The 22302-nt window shown below is 40.9% G+C and overlaps 2 protein-coding genes across 2 annotated transcripts; one reads left to right on the top strand and one right to left on the bottom strand.

Moving 5' to 3' along the window:
• Positions 1-2228: 2228 nt before the first annotated feature.
• LOC115726263 (alpha-1,3/1,6-mannosyltransferase ALG2-like) lies at positions 2229-6630 on the bottom strand. The gene is given in 9 exon segments (XM_048274168.1): positions 2229-2690; positions 2785-2951; positions 4176-4298; positions 4334-4480; positions 4620-4727; positions 4805-4846; positions 4849-5000; positions 5346-5457; positions 6557-6630. Coding segments are annotated over 9 exon segments (1182 nt in total). The 5' UTR covers positions 6594-6630; the 3' UTR covers positions 2229-2396.
• A 9405-nt stretch (positions 6631-16035) lies between these two features.
• On the top strand, positions 16036-22147 carry LOC115726279 (probable serine/threonine-protein kinase At1g54610). Its single transcript, XM_030656074.2, has 9 exons — positions 16036-16221; positions 16340-17237; positions 17447-17731; positions 17906-18223; positions 18547-18774; positions 19069-19169; positions 20048-20162; positions 20904-21380; positions 21665-22147. The coding sequence occupies exons 2-9, from the start codon at positions 16824-16826 to the stop codon at positions 21869-21871; spliced, it is 2145 nt and encodes a 714-aa protein (XP_030511934.1). The 5' UTR covers positions 16036-16221; positions 16340-16823; the 3' UTR covers positions 21872-22147.
• The last annotated feature ends 155 nt before the right edge of the window (positions 22148-22302 follow it).

Consider the following 22302-nt stretch of genomic DNA (forward strand, 5'->3'; position numbering starts at 1 on the left):
TGGTTCAGCTTTGCAAATGGACTTTCGGGGAATGCAAATATCTTTAGCCTAAGGGGCATTGGAAAAATGCAAACAGCGTTTGGTGAAAAATGCTTTGAAAAGCCACTTTGGGCTAATTAGTGTTTGGCAAAAAAAATTTGCAAATAGGCTTTCCTACAATATTTCTTTTTAAAAAAATAATTTTAAAAAAGGAAAATCAAATCTAGAAATAAAGCCCCCAGCTGCCGATGAGCCGGATCTGGCGTTGACAGCCTCGGGCAACCCCCGCGAGACACCCCTCGGCCACACAAGCCCAGGCAACGGCCACCCGAGATCGCTTGACCCAAGCGGCCCTGCTCGGGGTCGCACGACCCTAGCAACGAGGCTTGAGGTCGCACAACCCGGCGACTGTCACCTAGGCTCGCGTGGCCCCGGGGAAGATCACCGAGGGTCGCACAACCCCCGACGACCCTAGGCGGGGTCGCCTGGCTCTGGCAACCTAGGGTTTGATTTTATTTTAATAAAAAAAATAATGTATTAAAAAATTAAAGAAAAAGATAAGGGGCAATATCAAAATTTAAAAGAATAAGTGAGGATAGTTTTGAAAGAAAAAATCTTAGCTCAGCATTAAGCTTTCAACTTTCCCAAGGCCAACGTTTATCCCAAAGCCCTTTAAAGAAAATGTGGATCATTTGGCGACCCATCACAAGGGGTTTTGGGACCTCAATGAGCTTTAGGAAAGTTGAACCAAACACTCCCTTAAAGGAGACGAGAGTGAATGAACAGAGTCAACATGGTTAGGGTTTTGCCATGAGACGACTAACGGGCGAGAAATCTCATTTTGGCCTAATTTCACTCTGTTGAATAACAAATGTTGCTCAAAGAGTAACAAATTAAAAAAAGGAAAATAAAATCTTTGTAATTTTCTACACAAAAATATTTTCTATCTTATTTTCAGGTCTAATATCGAAAAATACTATCACTTTTTTCTTAAAAAAAAAATGACATTTCAAAAATTATTTTTGGAAAAATATGACATAGAAATCTTTTTTTGCCCATGATAAAACAAGAACCCGCAGAGGGTTGAACACCGGCTCTCGGGTAAGAACCGAATATCCCAACCAACTAGACTATAAGGAGATGTTTCTTGAGTTTCAAGTCATTATATTCATTCACTAATGGTTGGTAACACCCCATCAAGCAAACCTCCAGCTCATTTCACTCTTCAATTCTCTCTTTTTCACACTCTCTCCCTCTCTATCCGTGTTCTCGTCGGCCATCTTCTTCGCCGACAATGTTGCCGCCTTCACCAATGACCCTGCCGACGTCTACATGCAGGCCTAGGCCTAGGCCCTCTTCCTGGGCCGTCACGCCTTTCACTTCCTCGACGCTTCCAAGATTGTCCTCCGCAACCTCCGCTTCCGCCCGCCAAATGCCTTGCAACTTGCAAGCCCCCTATTTTAATCCCTCTCTCTTCTTATGTTAGTCGGATTAGGCATTGGCATGTGCGTTAGGTAGTCTTGGGCTTACCTCTCACAAAAAGCTAACTCAAACGATGAGATTTTCCCTCCATTTATAAATCAACCACTAGCCTCTTCCACTACCGATGTGGGACGACCTCGACAATCTCACCTCCATACATCGGGCCCCGGGTTGAAGCAGTAATAATCAGTATCTCTCTTGTATGACTATTAGATCCAAACTTGTTGGTAATCTCAGTTTGATACTAGTGTTAAGATTCGGCGGATAATTACAACGAAATATAGCGTAAAAACGAAAAAGAAAAACCAAAACATAAGTTTTCATACTGATTCACTCTTAAACTAAGACCCAAGCCCAAACTACTAATAAAAAAAATATGAGCTCAAATCATAAAAGCCCTTAGATGTCCAAAGAGAATGCCTTACTTTCCTATCGAGGTGGAGTTATGGATCACGCCCTAACAATGTGGACGTTGCGTTGGTTCAGTAATTATGTTCTTCTTAACCGAAGGAAAAAAAAAATAAAACCTTGGAAGCGTAGACGCTGTTGGTCTGGAAGATGAATGAAGGTAGTAAGGGGCAGCACCCAGAAGAATTGAGCAAAGCAAACTAATCAACAACTCTCACCAAAAGGCACTTTCTTCCTAAAAGGCTTGTGTCGAAAAACCTTCCCAGTACACGAAGTCGAAGCTTATTTCCATATGCACCCAAGAATGGAATTATGGATCCTAAACCTTTCCCCCTCTCTACAGCAATAACCAGCCAAAATCACACACAATTTGCTTCCTTCTATAAATCAAACAGCACTGTCTATTCTTTTTCTCAAATATTTATAAGTTCCTTTACTGGCCAACACGGCTTCTCTGACAGAAAAAATTGGAAAACTGGATTTGAAGCTAAACGGGAGATATGGTTTCCAAACAAGGTCAACTACCCTTAGTCCACCTTCCTCTGAGCAACGTTGAAAATGTAATGGTTCAATTTTTGGCCAAATATCCTTGTGGAGAATGACTCCGTGACATGCTTATGAGCTTCTTCACCCATTCTCTCTGCCGCTTGAGGGTTCTCTATTAGCTTAGCCATTGCTAAAGAGAACTCTTGTGGGTTGGGATCGCATAGAAATCCTGTTTCTTCATGCTTAACCGTCTCCACAAGTCCCCCACTATTGCACGCAATTACAGGCTTATGAGCCGCCATTGCCTCCAAGGGGACAATTCCAAAATGTTCATCCTGCAAATTTGCACCATTATGTCACTATGACGAAATGTAACATTTGTTCCAAATATGGTGCTATTTGTGTAAATGCCAACTTTTTCAACTTAACCTTTGGCATGTAGAGAACACAAAGGCATTCGGAAAGGAGTTTGTTCCTCTTGGCTGTTGAGCAGGATGTGATGAAGTCAACCCTGCTCAAGATTCCTTCCCTTTCCGCTAAGCTTTTAAGCTCCTCCAAGTACTCAACGTTTCCCCTTAGACGTTTATCAAAACCATCTAATCCAACATATAAACTTGAACGTACTCCGCAATACAAGAAAAATTAAATCTAGTAGGCAAGCGATAATGCAGAGTTGTTTACCTAGTGCTTAACATAAATTACTGATACAGAATGCACAAAATTGAACAGTCCTATAAATCTCTTCGCTGCATGGCATATGGATATCTTAGTACCAGACGGATCACTTAATCATGTGAGTCAAAAGATAGTCCAAATTCCACTGCTTCATTTGCATGCTTACTTGACAAAGAGCTACATACTAATCAATCTCGATTAATCAAAACATCAGGAGTTAAGGTCTTCTCTATCTTTACATTGTCATTCAGAGTTCTTTTGGTTATAACAGAACTCCTGCTTTTTGCATAATTTGACGTAGACCTCTAAGACCATCATCTCTCTCTTCAAAAGTTCTGTCCTTCCTTTCCAATGCCCTGCTTATACTCATGCTACCTATCAGAAACAACAGAACCAAAACTCTCCTTGTGTCCAATTACCAATACCATTACTTCCCGATATTCTTAAACAATGTCCAAATGTTTTGTGGTCAATCAAATATCTATCTAAACGTTCCTTACAAATCCAAAAACTTTCCATCCCCAAGATGTCTATTCCTGAAGAAAGACATTTTCATCCGCAGATTCCTACTCCTGAATGAAGACTTCAGCAAAGACATAAGATTAAGGTGTTTTCCATCATCACAATGTCTGATCCCCTTCAATTACAAGCAGACCATCCCACTTCGATCAATTAGCCAAGATTTTGACCGGATACAAAATCACTGGTGCTCGATCTAGTGGTATTTTTATGGGGATTAGGAGCATGGGAGGGGGACGTAACCTCTGTAAGTTGGGATAAGAGGAAACAAGTTCAACAGTTCCATGCTGTTAAATATATCCCTCACGATCTCAACTCCGAAATGATGAAATCGGGAATCCTTTAATAAAAATTTTTGAATTGCTAAAATGATTGAACGACATACAACTGGAGAAAAGAAAAAGGCACATATGGGAATCACAAGAGAATAGAGGTTTTCAATTACACAAGCTAATTGAAGTACAGCACTCCAACATAAACCAAAGTACGTGTAAATTATAGAATAGAGGTTTTCATTTGCACAATCTAAGTGATGTACAGCACTACGTAAACAAAATTATATGTAAATCATAGAAAACCTTGGTAATAAATATGCAACGTTTCGTGACTTGCCTGCAATGGTCAACGAAGCACCACCCATATTATGACTGGAAAATTCTCCTTTGAGGTTATAGAGCCTAGCAAAGCTGAAATTGCCAAGTCTATGTTCTTTTTCCTCTCAAAACAATTGATGGACAAGAAGTGAGCCTGGTTTATGAAGGCGTTAAGGCGCATTTCTGTTACTTAAGAGAACGGGGTTTCTCAAACTGATCAACACTGGCTGCTGGGTAAAGAACAGCTGGCTTAATTCCTCGTGCACCAAGCCATGTGAATGTTTTTGCGAAAGTAGCAACTGTAAATTCACTGTTGACGAGGATCATATCTGTCATTCCTGCATTCCCGCAACCATACTGAAGTGAAATTTGGAGACTTACATCTATAAAACAGCCTATCACCCAGAAAAGAAAAAAAGAAACGCGAGAAGTCACGCACATGAAACAACCATTAAAGAAGGCAGCATTAGAACAAACCAGTTGTTATTTCTTAAATAAAATCTATGGGTTTCCTGTACACCTTCCTAAGAACAGTAGCACGTTGGGCAAGCAACAAATCCAGAAAATGACAATAGAATACGACCTGAATCAGAAAGGGTAATTAAACTATAACCATGATAGGAAGACATCCATCATTATATGGTAGAGAAGATATAGATACCTTTGTTGGCTTTTAAGTTTCAACAGTGGAATGACAGCAGAACTTGATCTGCTATAATAATATCGTATGAAGGCCACAAAAGCAGCATGCAAAATGCAACAAATATGCACCTCACATATGCAGATACCGCATGGAGACAATGGAAGATGTGTCGAGGCAGAAAAGCACCATACGCAGTAACAGGAAAGGCACCAGCATATTTGCATTGATCGTATGCTCAGAGCTGAGACTGTGTAATAGGACTAGAATAGGCAATAGAATGAAACAACTAGATAGTTTAGAGCAGCTAATGAAGACCTTCCTAATTTTGACAGCTTGTACTTATTTAAGAAAATGGCTCACACAGAGAAAAAGTTTTATAAGCTGAAATTTGAAACTCTGAAGGAGTGATAGTAGTTAAGTGAACAGTTGAAAAGGAAAGGGACTTCCAATCATGTACAATAATTCCATCCAAAAAAGACGAAATACAAGGTCTGAATTCACTAAGAGAACAAGTTGTTATAACCAGAAAGAGAGAGAGGAAGGTATAGAAGACAAACCGGAAAGAGTCCTCAAAATATCTAGTTCTATCATGGTGTGAGGTGAAAACATGAACATCATGCCCATGAGATACCAGCTCAACGGCCGCATCAACAATTAATCTTTCAGCTCCACCTACACATCAAACAAGGTATCTGTTATGTAAAGATATGGCAACAGCCATTAAATATTCAAGCACACTATCAATATCAGTTTACTACACACCTCTGAAGCAAATAATGATGAATAACATTACATAAGTGGTCGTATGAGAAGAGGAGCATACATGAGAAATGATAAATTTAACCAACTCCCCGATTCTCTTGCACTAAGATTTTTAAGTGTTTCTTCATATCGCTTAAATGTAACCAGTCAATTGTCAAAGTAGCTATAATTTCCCTCAACAATACCATGCAAGCGCTTACTAGTTACTACCCAGTCCACAAACCAAAGGAACTATGGCATTATCAAAATCTCCCAAGATTCTACTGTTAGAATGAAGCATTTTAATGAGGATATTGTCATTGAAGCTTCCTATACTTTGAATGTCATTGTAAAACATGAAACTGCTCCTACATTCAGTTGCAGGAATTATAACAATCCCCATGACTCCACCATCAATGAGCATACAACCTTTAAAGTCTAACAAACATTTTTCAGACATTTCAACTAGAACTGCACAATGAGCTTAAATTTGAGCCACCAATGAAGTTTAAACTTCTTGGTGACTTCTTTCATTTGACTAAGCTTGGCCAGGCCTGGCCCATGCTTAAAGCCTGAAACACGATCAAATGCAACCTTCAAGTCAAACACAATACGACAACCCACCAGAGATCTAGCTCTAGCCAGAATGAGTGGAACATCATTAAAAAAACACATGTAAGAACCTTCACCAGAATAAACTAAGAAGTACTGAGCTCCATTTCAGTAAGTTCTAAGTAAAACTGTTCATTCAAGATGTGCAAAGAGAACTGTAGCTAAGTCAAAGAGAGAACTTAAAGCACCCAATGAGTGGAAAACGATTTGTAATGTTGATGCACAACTGATGCAGGCAAAAAGATTTCTCAAATCCCCAAATTTGAAAAAAAAAAAATTATACTGAAAACAAGCCCACGATAAACTTAAATCTCTTCTCTTCCATGGGAAAGCCTTCTACACCACCGACATTGTCAACAAAAAGTAAGAAAAATTTAAAAACATTTTACTGCAACAATAGCAAAGATGGGCAACTCACCTATAACAAGATCGGGATGTATAATGGCTCTCTTCATCTTCTTTTGACTTCCTTTTGCCTGCAGCTTGTCCTCCTTTGACATTTAAACACATCGACCGAAGAAATCTCTAATGGCAAATCACAGAAAACGAACCATGTAGTTGCCAATTGTCAGCAACCCTTTATGTCCCGAATCTTGAAAATGGTTCTCCATAGCCAACCATGGTCCATAGGCCTGCAATGAGGTAAAGGTTGACGTTGCACCAACGTTAAGAGAAAAAAGGGCCCGAAGAAGGAACCAGTCCCATGGCAAAGCATGATTCCACCGAAATTGTGAAGAGAGAGCGAGGAACTCGTGAAGTTGCTTGCAAGCACCCAGAATTTCAATTCCATTTGAAAAGGAAAAAAAATAAAAAAACGAATCGACCACCCAGGCACTAAACAAGAAGGCCACACCCAGCAGCATATGACGAACCGCAGCAGCAAAGCTCTGGCCTTTTAACCAAGAAACTAGTTTCTGGCGTGTCGGGCATTGTACCGAACACGTTGGTGCATTCAAAACTCCAGCAGGGGAATACCCGAGAAAAGCAACAACTCTAACCAGGGAACTATGGAAATCGATCGGTGCAAATACGCCAAACAGGACTAGATGCGTGTCTAAGTCGACCAGTCACCCTGGTCGAAGGGAAAGGAGAGAACAAAAAAAAAACGAGAAGTCGAGACAGAGCGCGCTCACCGGAATCCCGACTGACGCCTGGCGAATGACTGAATCGGAGACGAGACGATCAGGGCAAGTCCGTCCGATCTTAAGCAGGAACAGAGAAGAGGAAGCCAATCAGCGGACAGTGCTCAATGCTCAACATTCTCAGCTCTCCATGTGATAACTTCTCGTCTTTCTGGTGTTCAGTTTTCAAAAAAAAAATATCAGCTTGTTCGTTACTTGGTTTAAAAAAAAAAAAAGATCAATTTTCGTTTCAGTCAATATAAAAATGGAAATAGTCTTTATTTTTATTTTTGTGTTGAAACCAATAAATTTCCAATGCAAAGAAAAAGTTAAAAGACAATATGCCCCCGGGGTTTCGAAATTAAAAAGCATTTTCATTTGATTAACATGGCGAATTTACATCGCAAATAATTTGTTTTTAAGCTCATAGTCATAAAAAGTAAAGATTGTTCCTTCTTATTTTCATGTGGAAACGATTTGTCACAGGCGGCATAGAATTTCAGTGCTAGAACATACGCCTAGATGAGTTCGCTCGTACTAAACCGCCAATCATATGATCGATCCGGGTGTTAGGTTTTGAGATGGTTGGTCGGAATTGCTTTTTCGGTCGTTAAATCTCATCAATCCCATGACTTTGGACCATTCATGAAATTTATACCATTATTTGAGATACTTGATACATGTGAGGGAACAGTTTATGTCGATAGTATCCACTCTTGATATGTATGAGACATTTCATATTCGACGGTTCGGACAAATCAATATGCGCGCATTCTATTCACACGATAATTTTTTTCTCGTGGCCCGACCCCAATTTTGGACCTTGCTCTAAACTCATAATTATTCATGCATTACAAATGTATGATCGACTTGTTTAGTTACTCATTGTCCTTTGGAAGTCCTCCTAGGTTAACTTGCGTTGACCTCAATTGCAAGATGCAAGATAAAAGTCACGGTAAATATTGTTTATATTAAATGACGTACGCTATCACTAACGTGCTCCTATTGTAAATACATGTTTATCTCTTAACACTAAACTCTCACAATTATGAATTGGGATTGTAAGATAAAGTTTTATGATCCAGTACCGTTTGGTTTTGGCCAACTTTTTGTCGTACAATCCGGGTGGTCCAATGAAATTGGACCCCGTTGGCATAACCAAATTAGAGTTCATTCTTCTCTTCCGCAAACCAGGTTTAGCATGCATTCGAAATGCCTAGTTCGAAAATGAATTCAATCAAATCTAGCTAAGAGTCCGGTTAGCCAAATTTGATTTGCTCGATCGAGACTAATCTCATTGGAGTTGAAAAACCCTAAAGTTCTTCTCACTTGACAAGTCCCTTGGAGAATGTTAGGTGCTATTGGGTGCACTTAACTGTTGACAAGATTCATCTTCAAAGCCTACGGACAACAAGGAGTGTCATACCTTTTAAGGTAAAACGAAGGAAGTACCTCTGTGATTTTTCTAAGAAAAGCATGGAAAGAAGACTAATCGAGCCTAAAAGAGCAGTCATGGCCAAAGGAAAAAAGTTAAAAAGAGAAATCATCTGGTAAATCTTAAATTGTTGCATTTCTGTTGTCGATTGACGCAATTTTTTTTTGTTTTTTGGGGTCAAAGACTGACGCAATTTATATGTTGTCGATTTACAGTTGTCAAATTTTTGGCCCGAATTGAATAAAACGGAAGCGGAACATGCGTTTACTAGTCATTTCGGACAGCAATAGACATTATTCTGACATAAAATAAAATAAAAATGTCGTAATGAGATATTAGAGAATTAGTCAATGATCGATTAAAGCAAGCAATGCATCGGGAAATAAATGATTTGCATCGAATTAAAAATATTTGCAAGTTGGATTCCAACTAGAGAGAAAATTACCAAAAAATTTATAAATCTATTGTAATTGTGTCAATTCAATCATAAATTTTTATTTTTTGTTAGTAAAGTCCTAAACCTTTTACAATTATACCAATTTAGTCCACTTTACCGGCCTATATTGACGTGATATCGGTGACGCTGATGTGAATAATTTGTAATGATATTTTAATATATTTTAATTTATCTCTTTTCCTTTATTTTCTCTTTTTTTTCCCCTTTCTACTGCTATCATGGCTGGTGAGCTCCAGCGAGGGTCCGCGGAGCTCATTGGCCACCTTAGCCATGCCTCACGAAACCCTCACAAAGTTGGAAAACAAGAAACCCTCATGCAACCCTCGCCATGACCTCGCGAAACCTTCGCTCGAGTCCGGCGAGGCCATGTGAGGTTGCCCTCGCCCAGCCTTGGCGAGGCCGATCAAGGGTTGCGAAGCCCTCTTCGGTGGTCGACAAGCTTCAGCCAAAGTAGCTGTAGAAAGGAAACAACAAATAAAGAAAAAAATGTTATTAAAAATTGTCTACGTCAGCGCCGATCAGTAAAGTAGACTGAATTGTTAAGGCGGACGACAGTCCTCCCATGTGGCACAATTGCTAGGACGACTAGTACTGATATTGATAATTCCTGCATCAATCAACCTTTGTCATTACACCCCAACATCGACCCTACGTGTCTGAAAGCGTTCAGCGAGATAGAACCGAAGCCACGCATCCGTTGGAAATCTAGCGAAGCACCAACATGCAAACCCCACATTGATATGCAGCCATAAACCAGCAAAAGGGGGACAAGGAAAAATCCTCATCTAAGATGGAGTCTCCAAGTGTACGAATCTACTGAACAGTGAACACCAGCGGGGAAGCTTCAGCTGCTTCGCCGGCCGCGGAACTGCGTGGAGACACGAACGCTAGATGGGGCCTATCGGGGGCCCAATGACTTGTTCTCTTGTCTCGTGGAGAGAAGACAACCCCCATGAACTTCATGCACGGATGATCATGTGGATAATTTGTCCCCAACCTTTAATTGATTTGGACGGCCTAGTGATTGGTCATTGGTCGATGTTGGATAACCCCAACCCCCCGTCTAGTACTAGCATAACAATTTTTGTTGACTACGAGGATAATAGTATGGCGCGAGTCACGGATTCTTAAAGGAGTGAACATGTATCCCACGATAATTTTCAATTAATTGTTTTTTTTTTTGGCCCAAAAAGACTATTAATCTTTTAGTAACCTAAAAACTGTTACATAACCAATTATCTAAATCTTTTCCGTGTCCACCTATAATATTGCATGTCATGCCGACGTGTTGTTCATTTAGTTTCGAGTTTACAATACGAGTTCTTTTCGAGACGGGCCTTTCTAAAGGTAAGGGAAACGCCCTCTCCCATCATTCGTCACTCGATATCCCATCATGGACAATCGCATCGATTGTATTCAAGGCACGCTGTGGATGTAGAGAACTTTTAGGACGCGTCAATACATTTAGGCTCCGTTTGCTTCGCGAAAAATAAATTATTTGAAAAAGATTTTCCTGAAAATTATCGCATCTTGAATTGGCGAAAAATATTTTCATCGTCAACAAAAATATTCAGGCGTAAATTAGTGTCGATAATGAAAATATCTTTTATTCAGTAATTATTTCAAGCAATGTAAGAGTTTATTTTTAAGAAAATATCTTTCAAATCATACAATTTTTGTTAAACAAACGGAGCTTTTAATAATCACCGATTAAATATGTACATTCTTAATGAGCACCCGTGGTCAATCTAACCACTAGGTGAATTGCATCTCTTAGAAAGAGTTAATTCTCAAGGGAAAATAGTCATCTACTCAATTTCGTTCGTCTTTATTAGATTAAGCATTCTCTAACAAAGTGTAGGATGACTCACCCATCGGTGGCCGCGATGGTTTGAGCCCAGTTCCTTTCACGAGAGGTCCCGGGTTTGAAACTCGTAGGCGTCGGTGATTTAAGCCGGGGGTTGTGGCGGTGGGATGCTGTGCTACCCCCCCCCCGAAGAATAGTCGTGCTCCACCGCTGGTTTGAACCATAGTTCGTGGCCGCGCGGACATCTCGGTTATAAAAAAAAAAACAAACTGTAGGACGAAGAACTAATTTTTTGGAGGATCTAAGGCGATCGCTTGCACGAAATTGGTGGGCGGAGCTGATTCTTCGTGACATTTAATTCAATGTTCACTTATGATAAGTGCATAAATTAAGGTTTGTTTATCATGCCCTCCTTTTCATACTCTCACTCACTCGTTGACTACCTAAACCTTTAGACCTACTGCATGGGGAGACCTACACCAGTCAAGAATTGTGTACAACACCTATTTTAATGTCAAAAATTACTTTTTAATCATTTAAGTGTCAATTTTTTTTTTCTAAAACGATCACTTAAGTACCAACTCCAATCTCTTTGGCTGGAAATTCGAAGTAGCCTTTTCTTTATTACTATCCGATGTTGACGTGATTCGCCAAAGGTCCAGTCAGCATCTAAGGCATAAAATGACGCCGTTAAAGCATTTATCCAGCCTTTATATTTATATTTTTTCTTTCTTTCTTTTCTCCGTTCTTCCTTTGGCCACTAACTAGCCACGTATTTACTGACATGTCGCTTTAAAAAAAATAAAAAAAATTAAATGCCACGTCACTTAAAAGTTCTTAATTACAAATGCCACATATGCCATAATTTCTTGTCAGAGGCATTCAAGTAATCTTTTTTTTTTTTTCAATTTGGCACTTAAGTGAGTTGGTAAAATTAATTGACACTAAAACGAGTGCCGTACACAACTCTTGACATTTCTCGTGTACTTCTCCCTATTGCATGATGTGTAATATATTCAGGGGAAGAATGAAAAAACCCACAATAACACCTTAAAATCGTCAAAGTTATCTTGGGATGTACTTGTTTCATTAAAAGTGTTTTTTGCGAATTAATTTTTCTAACTGTCGCATGATTAGTCAACGGAAAAACATTTTCAAACGACAAAAATGCCCAGTAAAATAAATTTCCAATTCTAAGTAGGGGAATCATTTGAAGCATACCATCAAAAACGAAAATTGTTCATTTAGAAATATTTTCTTCTATCATGTAATTTTTAAAGAACAAATACACTCTTCAAGAACACTTTTCCTTGAGTAAATTACCAAAAAAAATCATAAATCTATTATAATTGTGTCAATTCAATTCTAAATCTTTTTTTTGTCAATTCAGTTCTAAAATTTTTGTATTTATGCTAATTCAATCCATCCGGTCAATTTTGACAAGCCGATACTAACGTGGCATTGTCGACGCCGACGTTGACTTTTTTAACAATATTTTAATAATAGTTTTGAAACGCAACCCTAAGTCTAACAAAAAAGGAAAACCAAAGAAAATAAAAGAAGAGAGAAAAAAATATAAAAAATCCTAAACATTATTAAAAAAATCAACGACAGCGTCTACGGTGCCTCAGTAGCGCCGGCCGGTCAAAATTGCCCGAATAGACTGAATTGATATAAATGCAGAAGGTTTATAATTGAACTAATAAAAAAGCAAATAGCACAATTTTTTTGGTCAATAAAAACAATAATACAATTGGATTGCATAATAATAATAAATTTAAGACCTTTTTAAAGTAATTTTTCCCTTTTCGTCGAGCAGTCTCCGCAGAGTCAAAAAGGCAGTCAAATCCCAGTCACTATGCCATCATCGACTGCGCATTTTGAAAACGAAAGCAGTGAGCTCACGGGAAATCACATCTTATAACGTGAGATTACGTCCAAGGATGATGACCGGTCGTTAAACCATCTACTGTTTTGCTAATTCTCTCCTTTATGTAACGGGGAGTTGACAAATTTATAATTCCAAATCCGCGGGAGAATCCGAAGGATAAGCATTCGAGGCGCATTGTCTTCGTCGGATAGCGACAATCTTCCATTTTTAGAAATATTTAATGAGATCATGACTTTTCTCCCGATAGTAATGATGGGAAAAACTATCCGAAGAAAAAGTTTTAAGCTTATCGTATGGGTGCTATTCGATTATAAATCTTTCAATTAAAGATCAATTTAGCCCTAAATTTTTTGACAATTTGCCAACGTGATCCTTTCTTTTCGGTCGAGAATCATTAAGATGGACGTCGACCCTCCTACGTAACACGATCGGCGTCGACATCGACAATCTCCGTGATTTTAAAAAAAAGTTCATGCGTTTTTATTATTAATTTATTGATTATTTTTCCCGATTTAGCCGCACTGGGTATTTTCTGATGCCATCGACACCGGTGCTTCCATAATCCCTTGGGAAATCATTTTTTTTTTCTTTTTCTTTTTCGAGAGTCGATGATCATCGAATCGAAAAACAATAAATTTATCCCCGCTAATTTTGATTTTTGGGAAAATGTCAAAAAAGGGCCTCAAGTGCACTTAGTTTCTCAAAAAAGGGCCCAATGTGAAACTTGTTTCAAAGGAGGGTCTCAAGTGCCTTTTTTGTTTCAAAGAAGGACATCAATAGGGATACTTTCGTCTTTTTACATTTTGTGATTTTTTCCTTTTTTCCTTCTCTTTTTTTCCTATTTTTTCTTTCCTCTTTCCCTTCCACCAGCGGTGGCCGTGGGTTGGGCGGCCTTGCCCGCCACACCTAAGGGTCCGCCTTGCGGCCGCCGGCGAGGGCGACCCTCTCCAGATCGGGCAAGGGTGGCCCTCGCTTTGCCCGGGCAAGGGCACGCCTCGCGGCCGCCGGCGAGGGGAGCCCTCACCGGATCGCACAAGGCAAGCCCTCCCTCCGCCTGGGCGAGGCCCCGCCTTGCGGCGGCCGATGAGGGGAACGGCTGCGAGGGCTCACTTCGCTCCGCCCAGGCGAGGACCGACCTCGCGGCCGCCGGTGAGGGCGGCCCTCGCTCTCGCCCTGCCCATGTCTCTCCTTCTTTGATTGTAGTTGTGTTAAGAGGAGCTTGGGACGCGTGACAACAGAAGCTCCCGACAAGGCCGCAGAGAAAGCAGAGACCGATTCTTTTTCGCGTGAAGTGACTCGGGTTCCGCCCCTCCTCTACCGATCTTCTTCATTTTTGCCCATGTCAAACCGCAAGAAATTGAAATTTCACGATGGAAGCTCCTGATAATGGAAGATCTTCTTCGTTTCTTTTTTTCCTTCAAACGAATAGACAAAGATATCTGCACAATCAAGTATCACCACCGATTTTTGATCGGACGGGGTAAGCGTTCCCCTCGCCGACCGCCGTGAGGTCGGCCCTCGCCCGGGCCGAGGGAGGCAAGCCCTCGCGGCCGCTCGGCCCACGGCCACCGGCGACGAGGAAGAGAACAAAAGGAAACAGGGAAGAAAAAAGGAAAAAAAAGAAGAAGGAAAAAGGGAAAAAATCACAAAATATAAAAAGAGGCAAGTGTCCTGTTCAGGTCCTTCTTTGAAACAAAAAAGGCACTTGAGGCCCTTCTTTGAAACAAGTTCCACATTGAGCCCTTGTTTGAGAAACTAAGTGCACTTGAGGCCCTTTTTTGGCATTTTCCCTTGATTTTTCGTTCGCGCAAGGCTCGTGAGAAACTATCAAGTCGGCTAAGATTAGCGAAGTTGCTAGTTTCGGTGCAAATCCGCCTTTGGAAATTGCCATTAATGATGAGCTTTGATGACCACACGATACCACCAGGGGGGGAGTTAATGATCGGGGGCCCACCGCGAGGCCCCATCCTCACCGTCCGAGCGGATTGGATCGGGATAATTTTGTTGGATCGGGTAATTTTTTTCACCCACCTAACTCCATTTATGCAGCGAGCTGCCAAAACGGATTAAAAAAAGAAAAGAAAAGAAGAAGGGGTAGGTAAAAGTGGAGAAAGTGTAAAAAAGTTGAGCAGGAGAAAGAAACGCAAACGACCTCCGTTTTTCGTTGAAGCTTTTGGGAGGCCCCTGCCCGAGGGGGTGGGAAGCAGTGACGGCTCACGCGCCTTGCAGGTTCGTGAACTCCACCGGCCGGATCGGCAGCCTTCGGTTGGCTCCTCGCCCCTCCTCTCTGCGACATGATTATGAATGCGTAGTACGCTTCGAAAGGAAACGTCGATTTTGATGATTCGAGTTAACTTTTCCGCAGCAATTTAAGTTATTCTTTGATGAGAATAGTTTGACAACTATTCTTGATAGTCGAGGTGGGATCCCAAGTCGAAATAGTAGAGCACCCATTGCCGGATCGATGTCAATTGGCAAAAAAATTCAGATTATTGAGCCATGCGACTGTTAAACTTAATTTTTGACAAAAAAAAAACTATTAAACTTAATGTCCACGCTATGAGAAAGTTACCAGATGCGCTCTATGTTAGAAATGTCAATTGGGCAAACACCAAGACTAGCATTTTGATTTTGCTTGAGCCTGTCCGGACCAGTCGGGCCTATTTTATGGGTGAGATGTAACATCGTCTAATTATAGATAGTCCCGGGTGAGGATTCTTATGCCCATATCGAGATCAGTGAACGCGAAATGTGACTGAGTGTTGCGGCAAATCGTAAAAGCCACGAGAGAGAAAGATGTCCGGAGGCAACAAAGAGGTGGGCGAATGATGGCCACTCTCGGTTAACCGCGCGTGGCGGTGGTGAGCGCGGAAGGAGAATGTCTTGGGAGGGAGACATTGGGGGCTTCCCACTTTATTACACTACTCTCTTCCCTGTCTCTCTGTCTCTCTCCGTGTGTCCGCTGAGAAAGCTGCTGCCTCTCAGTCACTCCGTTGTTATTAATCGCCGCGACATTAGTGTAATGTTGGTTTTTCGTAATTACATGCATCAGACGTCCGACCTCTTAGAAAATCTCTTCTCCTTCCCGAGTTTTTTTTTTTTTTTCAGATTTATTCAACTCCATCACCTTCTCTATTACAAAAGTACACTTACTCATCGGTTACTCTTCAACAACGGGTCTGTCTCTGTCTGTCTGTCTCTCTCCACACCTAGATCCATGCCTTCTCCTCCCAATCCTCAAAACCCTAGGGCAGTACCTCTCCTGGGCTTTGCTCAAAATCCAGTCTTTCGGTCGCACGCGCGCTCTCTCCGTTTGGCGAGTTGATGGGTTGGACGGACAGCTGCGCTGGAATGCGAGTAGCCACCGTCGAGGTGCGGGGTTTGTTTTGTGCTCGTTTCTTGCGATTTTTTTTTTTTTTTTGTGACCCTCTGGAGATTCTGAGAATTTCTGTTTTCTTTCGTCTGGTTGCGATTTGGATGGATGGAGCAGTCGCGGTCCTACTGCTCTGGAATGTCTGTTTCCAGCTGAGGCGTTCATTTTAGTCGTCACAGTGATTGTTTTCGGATTTTGGGTTGGGCGCTTCGTAGTTTGATTCGGGTGATATTGCAAGTCTTGTAGCAAAGTGCGGTTCGTTTTACTGGATATGCATTGGTCATTTTGCGCGGCTCTCCTGCAATTCAGCCGAATTCCGTAAACTGGTAGCACAGATTTAAGGCTTCGGGGTTCCGTTACTTCGATTTGGAGGTCTTGATTTTCAGCGGAAGGGTGCATTGTCATGTTAGTTTGGCGACAGATGGTCCTGAAATGCGACCAGGTAGATAATTGTTTATAGCTGGTGCATTCACTTCGCCAGCTCCTGTACAATTTTACTTGAGTGAAATTGTGTTTGTAACAGAAGATGATTTAAATTGCCACTTCGGGGCTAACTATTGATTGGGAAGAGGGGTGCTGTTGGGGGTGCTTTTGGTGCGTAATGGGTTGCATTTGCGGCAAGCCATCTTCCATTGATGATAGTAAGGAGAGCCCTCGGGAACGGTTATCCGGCAAAACATCATCGGACTTGCGGGTGTCGAGGACAGTTTTGCCAAGGAGGGAGGAAGGTTATCATCGAGTAAAGGACAGATACAGTAGTGGCGATGATGGCAGAGCAATATCAGTTGACAAGCAAATAAATGGGTCTTTGAGGCTGCAGGCTCATAATCTCGAGAGAAGCAGGGAGAAGATGGAGCACATCGTTGCTCAACATCCTTCTACAGGCAGCATTCCAAAGGCTATGGAAGGAGAGCAAGTTGCGGCAGGGTGGCCACCTTGGCTCGCCGCAGTAGCTGGAGAGGCTATCAGGGGCTGGGTGCCACGAAGGGCTGATTCTTTTGAGAAGCTGGATAAAGTATGCTTCTATCTCTCTATGCTGGTGACGTTATGTTTGCTTCATGTTCTATGTGTTTTTTGTTTTGGTAAGGACTTCGTGTTCTATGTTTGCAATGGTATATTTTAGTTAGTTTAATCATTATTCATTGTAGTGCTATCTCTTTCTTTGTAAAGCGAGATAACCTATTGGTCGAGTTAGCTGCCTTACCTTGACACATGTTATTGTAGATTGGACAAGGAACGTACAGTAATGTTTACCGAGCTCGTGATCTTGATCAGAGGAAAATTGTGGCACTGAAGAAAGTGAGATTTGATAATCTAGAGCCCGAAAGCGTCCGCTTTATGGCAAGAGAAATCCATATTCTCCGCAGGCTTGATCATCCGAATGTGATCAAACTGGAAGGTTTAGTTACGTCAAGGATGTCCTGTAGCTTATACCTTGTCTTTGAGTATATGGAGCATGATTTGGCGGGTTTGGCTGCCCATCCTGGTTTGAAATTTACAGAAGCACAGGTACACCTGCTAGCAATTTATGCTATGAACTTAATAGTTTAGTAATTTGCTTTTTCTCTGTATACACTAAAAAGTTGATGTTTTTTTACTGGTGTTGTGACAATGCCGTACTAGACTGTGACGCGTTAATTTTTCTTTCCTAGTCATATTTTCCTATCCATTACTCGTGCACAGGTCAAATGTTACATGCAGCAACTGTTACATGGACTTGATCATTGTCATAATCGTGGAGTTTTACACCGAGACATTAAAGGGTCGAACCTTCTTATCGATAACAATGGCGTTTTGAAGATTGCGGATTTTGGCCTAGCTAGTTTTTATGATCCTCATCAGAATCAGCCCCTGACGAGCCGTGTGGTGACACTTTGGTATCGGCCACCTGAGCTTCTGCTTGGAGCCACCTACTATGGGACTGCTGTTGATCTCTGGAGCACTGGCTGTATACTTGCTGAGTTATATGCTGGCAAGCCTATCATGCCTGGAAGAACAGAGGTACTTGTCTCTATTTTTCTTTATCTGATTTATGATATCGGCAAGAGTTCCTAACGCCATCTACCCTCGGTCGTTAGGCATTTTAGTTCCTCCTGCATGACAAAAGTCTACGCGAGCTTCATGCTGCCTCTACGGTTTTGGTTGCATCTATAATGTATTGGTAAAAATCAAGAGGATGCCCATCTTCGATACTTTCTTGTCTTGATAACTTAGAATTTTTGTAATTGACTTTTGTTGGAAAGAGATTGCTCCAACATGCCTTAATGTTTTTACCTTTCTATGCTTGTGTGCTACACATTTATTTTTAATTGTTTTGCTCATAGGTGGAGCAGCTGCATAAAATTTTCAAATTGTGTGGCTCACCTTCCGAGGACTATTGGAGAAAATCTAAGTTGCCTCATGCAACAATCTTTAAGCCTCAGCAACCTTATAGACGTTGTGTGGCAGAAACATTTAAGGACTTTCCTGAATCAGCTCTCGACCTTGTGGAGAAGCTACTTTCAATAGATCCTGCTGACCGTGGAAGTGCAGCTTCTGCACTCAAGAATCAGGTAATAGAGTTTCAATTTGTCATATCAGATGGATTAACATAATCTCACCATGTCATGATTAACGGGTCTTAATGGTTCGTTAGGAATGGTTTTGAGCTTACTGTTGGCTGCTCCATATTTTCTTTTCTTTATCTTCTTTGTATTTGTTGCTTGTTGCTTTCCAGTTACTCGTTGTTAATGCTTTCCAGACTGATTTTAAATCAAGAACAAATGCTTGGCTCCATGGAATCCCAATAATAAGTACTTTTCCCGCATACAGTATCTTTCTATGTACTCATTCTTTCTTTTTCCCAGTTCTTCACTACGAAACCACTTCCCTGCGATCCTTCTAGTTTGCCGAAGTATCCTCCCAGCAAAGAATTTGACGCTAAAATTCGGGATGAGGAAGCAAGAAGGTGAATCTTCTTTTTGTGTCGTTGCACTTTGTATGGTCATTGTAGTGTGCTCTGCTCTGTGTTATTGATAGATAGTTTTTGTCTATTAATTCATCTGAGATGCTATTGTTGTTTTATGGTTTCTTCCAAATGTATCCTCGAATGTGGGTCTGTTGTTGGGAATTAGTAATCTGTGTTTTGATTGGCTGGTTAATTTTCTCTGAAGATTAGGATGAAGAGGCTAATCAATTACTGGTACTTCTATTTTGATGGTACTTTAGTGCATGTGGCTGGAGTAAATTGGAGGACTGTCAATATAGGCAGAACATTTGTCTCTAAAGCTGCTTTTTGGTCTTATAATGAGGGGCTTTCCAAGTAGTAAGTTTGGTCTGACATGCGGTATGGCTAGTAAAGTCTCCAGTGATGAGTTTGTAGCTTTCTTCAATTGTGTTAGCATCGGTCGTGGAGGCTCCTTAGAGATTTATTTTCTCTGTAATAAAGTTTCTCATTTTATCCAAAACAATCTGGGCTTGCTGAATTGGGACTCACATGCTTATGACAGTTTGTGGGATGACGGTTAGTTGTTCTTGTTTGTGCTTCTAACTATTTGAATTTACATGTTTTATGGTTGAGCTACTCTGCATCGAACAACTTTTATGCACTTATCATCCCAATAATTGACTGGATGGAGTTTGGTGGCCATAATTTTTTATATTTGGATTTAGGATTGAAATACCTTGACGAGTGGCTTTGAGATTTCCTTTTTCTTGTGGGCAATAATCTTCTATTTGAGTTAGTGCCACAAATTTTTGGTTCTCATCATTGCTTATGCACTTTCTGCACCTTCTATAAGCAACAGAAGATGTTGCTGATTTTCCAGCTTCCCTTTGTATTGCTAGACAAGGAGCTGCAGGAAATAAGGGCCAAAGACTTGATCACGAAAGAAGGGGAGGAAGGGAGTCACGAGCTGTCCCAGCACCTGATGCCAATGCTGAGTTAGTGGCGTCGATGCAGGTCACTCCTCTGAAATTTGTTAGCACTTCCATATATAGTTGATATGTAATGAAGATGATTCCATTCAACGCATATGCAAACTGAAAGGACAAAACTGGCATAAGGTTCTGAAATTTTAGGGACAAAGCTAGATCTTAAATTTGACTATTAAAAGATGATATATTACTTGAAAATACCAAAACGGGGGATGTTCAAGATGTTTCGACTTATGATAAACTGAAAATAGGTTTTCTAGAATCTTACTATGTAAGAAGGACATATTAGTGCGCCTGTAGGCAGATGAATTTGGTCATAATGTGAGCTGTTTTTATTAATTTGGCATGTACCTTTCTTTCCATTTTGCGTGAAAGTCCAATACATCAGAGTAATAAACAAAAACTAGCCTCTAATCTTTCATTAAAACGACCTAGCATCTGAATCTGTGAGAAAAATATGATGCCATCACAGCGGCAACTACTACAGTATGGATGGCATAGTCTGTGAACAATAAAAGTCATGCCTATTAATGGCGCTGCCAGTTCAAAGTAACTTGTTTGCTCTTTTTCTTTTGTTTTTATTTTTTTGTTTGGGGGGCTTTCCCTGCCGCGGGGGGAGGAGGGGAGGAAGGGGTTGGTTGTTAGGGTGACTATTAAATGGACTGCTTTCACTCTATGACAATATATCCAGCCATTTTGATGTCTTCCGCACCATCTTATGCTTTCTACAATAATTTCACATCATATGAGATGGTTTTATTTGCAGAAGAGGCAAGTCCAATCCAATTCTAAGAGCCGAAGTGAGAAGTTCAACCCCCATCCTGAAGAAGTTGCTTCTGGCTTCCCCATCGATCCACCAAGACCATCACAAGTAGCAGAAAGTGGCATTGATTCTCAAGGACATCCTCACAAGAGGGCCTCTCATTCTGGGCCATTGTCTCAGAGGGCTGCATGGGCAAAGGAGGGAAAAAGACATGATGATGCTTCAAAAAGTTTTGCTGGTGCTGACCACCAAGTCGTTGCAGGTATATCAACTGCAAGGAGGAGTTTCCTATCGGAGGATCGAAGAGAAAGGTCCGGCCCTTCACGTTCTGAAGTTCCCAAACTGATTGGGAGGTTTCCAGGATCCTTCAAGGAGGCCACTGAGTCCTTGATCCAGCAGGATCAGAAGAATCACATCCCAGCTTTAACTGGTTCACGCCATAACGAAGATGGAAGAACCAGTGACAAAGATCCCATTATTGTGAGTAGTTGAACTGCTATCATGTTCTCTCTATACAATCATTCTGGTTTCACTACACTTCTGGTCTATGATGAATTTTGGTCTTCGTAGCTTCATAATCGAGAAATCCAAATGTTTTGAACCGACTTTTGTTAATGTATATATTCCAATGTCTAAAGTGGTTTTTGTCGTGTCTTAAAAGTGTAATAATTAGATTGCTTGATGTTCGAAATTTCAGTTGCCTGCATTCTTATGCAACATTGGTAACTATGTCTTAACTTCTTTTTTTCCCATATTGATAATAGCTCGGCTACGGGTCGAAGGGCCACAAAATTCACTACTCTGGGCCATTGCTAGTACCGTCAGGCAATACGGACCAGATGCTGAGAGATCATGATCGCCACATCCAAGAGGCTTCCAGAAGAGCACGTATAGACAAGGCAAAGGCCAGAAAGATTCAAGTCGATGGGAATCAGATATTGGCCAGTTCGTTATTTGTTTCTGGTCGTTAATTTGGACAGGTTTTAGCAGTCAATAACGAGAAGCATTATCTTAGGTTGCTGAAGTATCAGATTAGAAGTTTTTTTGTAAATGTGTTCGTGCATATATGTTCTCGGGCTATTTTTGGTTCGAATAGTAGCCGAGAAATCTGTATTGCTGTTTAACACGTGTAATCTCATTCTACTCCGTGATTGTAACATCCTCCAGATAATTCATTCTTGTAGAGAGATTGGCAGCCATAAGCTGCGTAGCTTTGTATCTATATGGTTCGCAGAACTTGGCCCTCATATGCTGTCTAGGCACAGAATGTTTCTAGTGCTAGCACAAGAGCTGAAAGCAGAAGTCAGACTGATAATTTTCTCTACTTCTGTTTAGAACCTGATATAAGACTACACCGACTCAAACTAATGTAATGAGGTTCTTTAACAATAAACGCGACTCA

The sequence above is a fragment of the Rhodamnia argentea genome, chromosome 2 (genome assembly GCF_020921035.1).
Source record: "Rhodamnia argentea isolate NSW1041297 chromosome 2, ASM2092103v1, whole genome shotgun sequence".
NCBI classification, from domain to species: domain Eukaryota; kingdom Viridiplantae; phylum Streptophyta; class Magnoliopsida; order Myrtales; family Myrtaceae; genus Rhodamnia; species Rhodamnia argentea.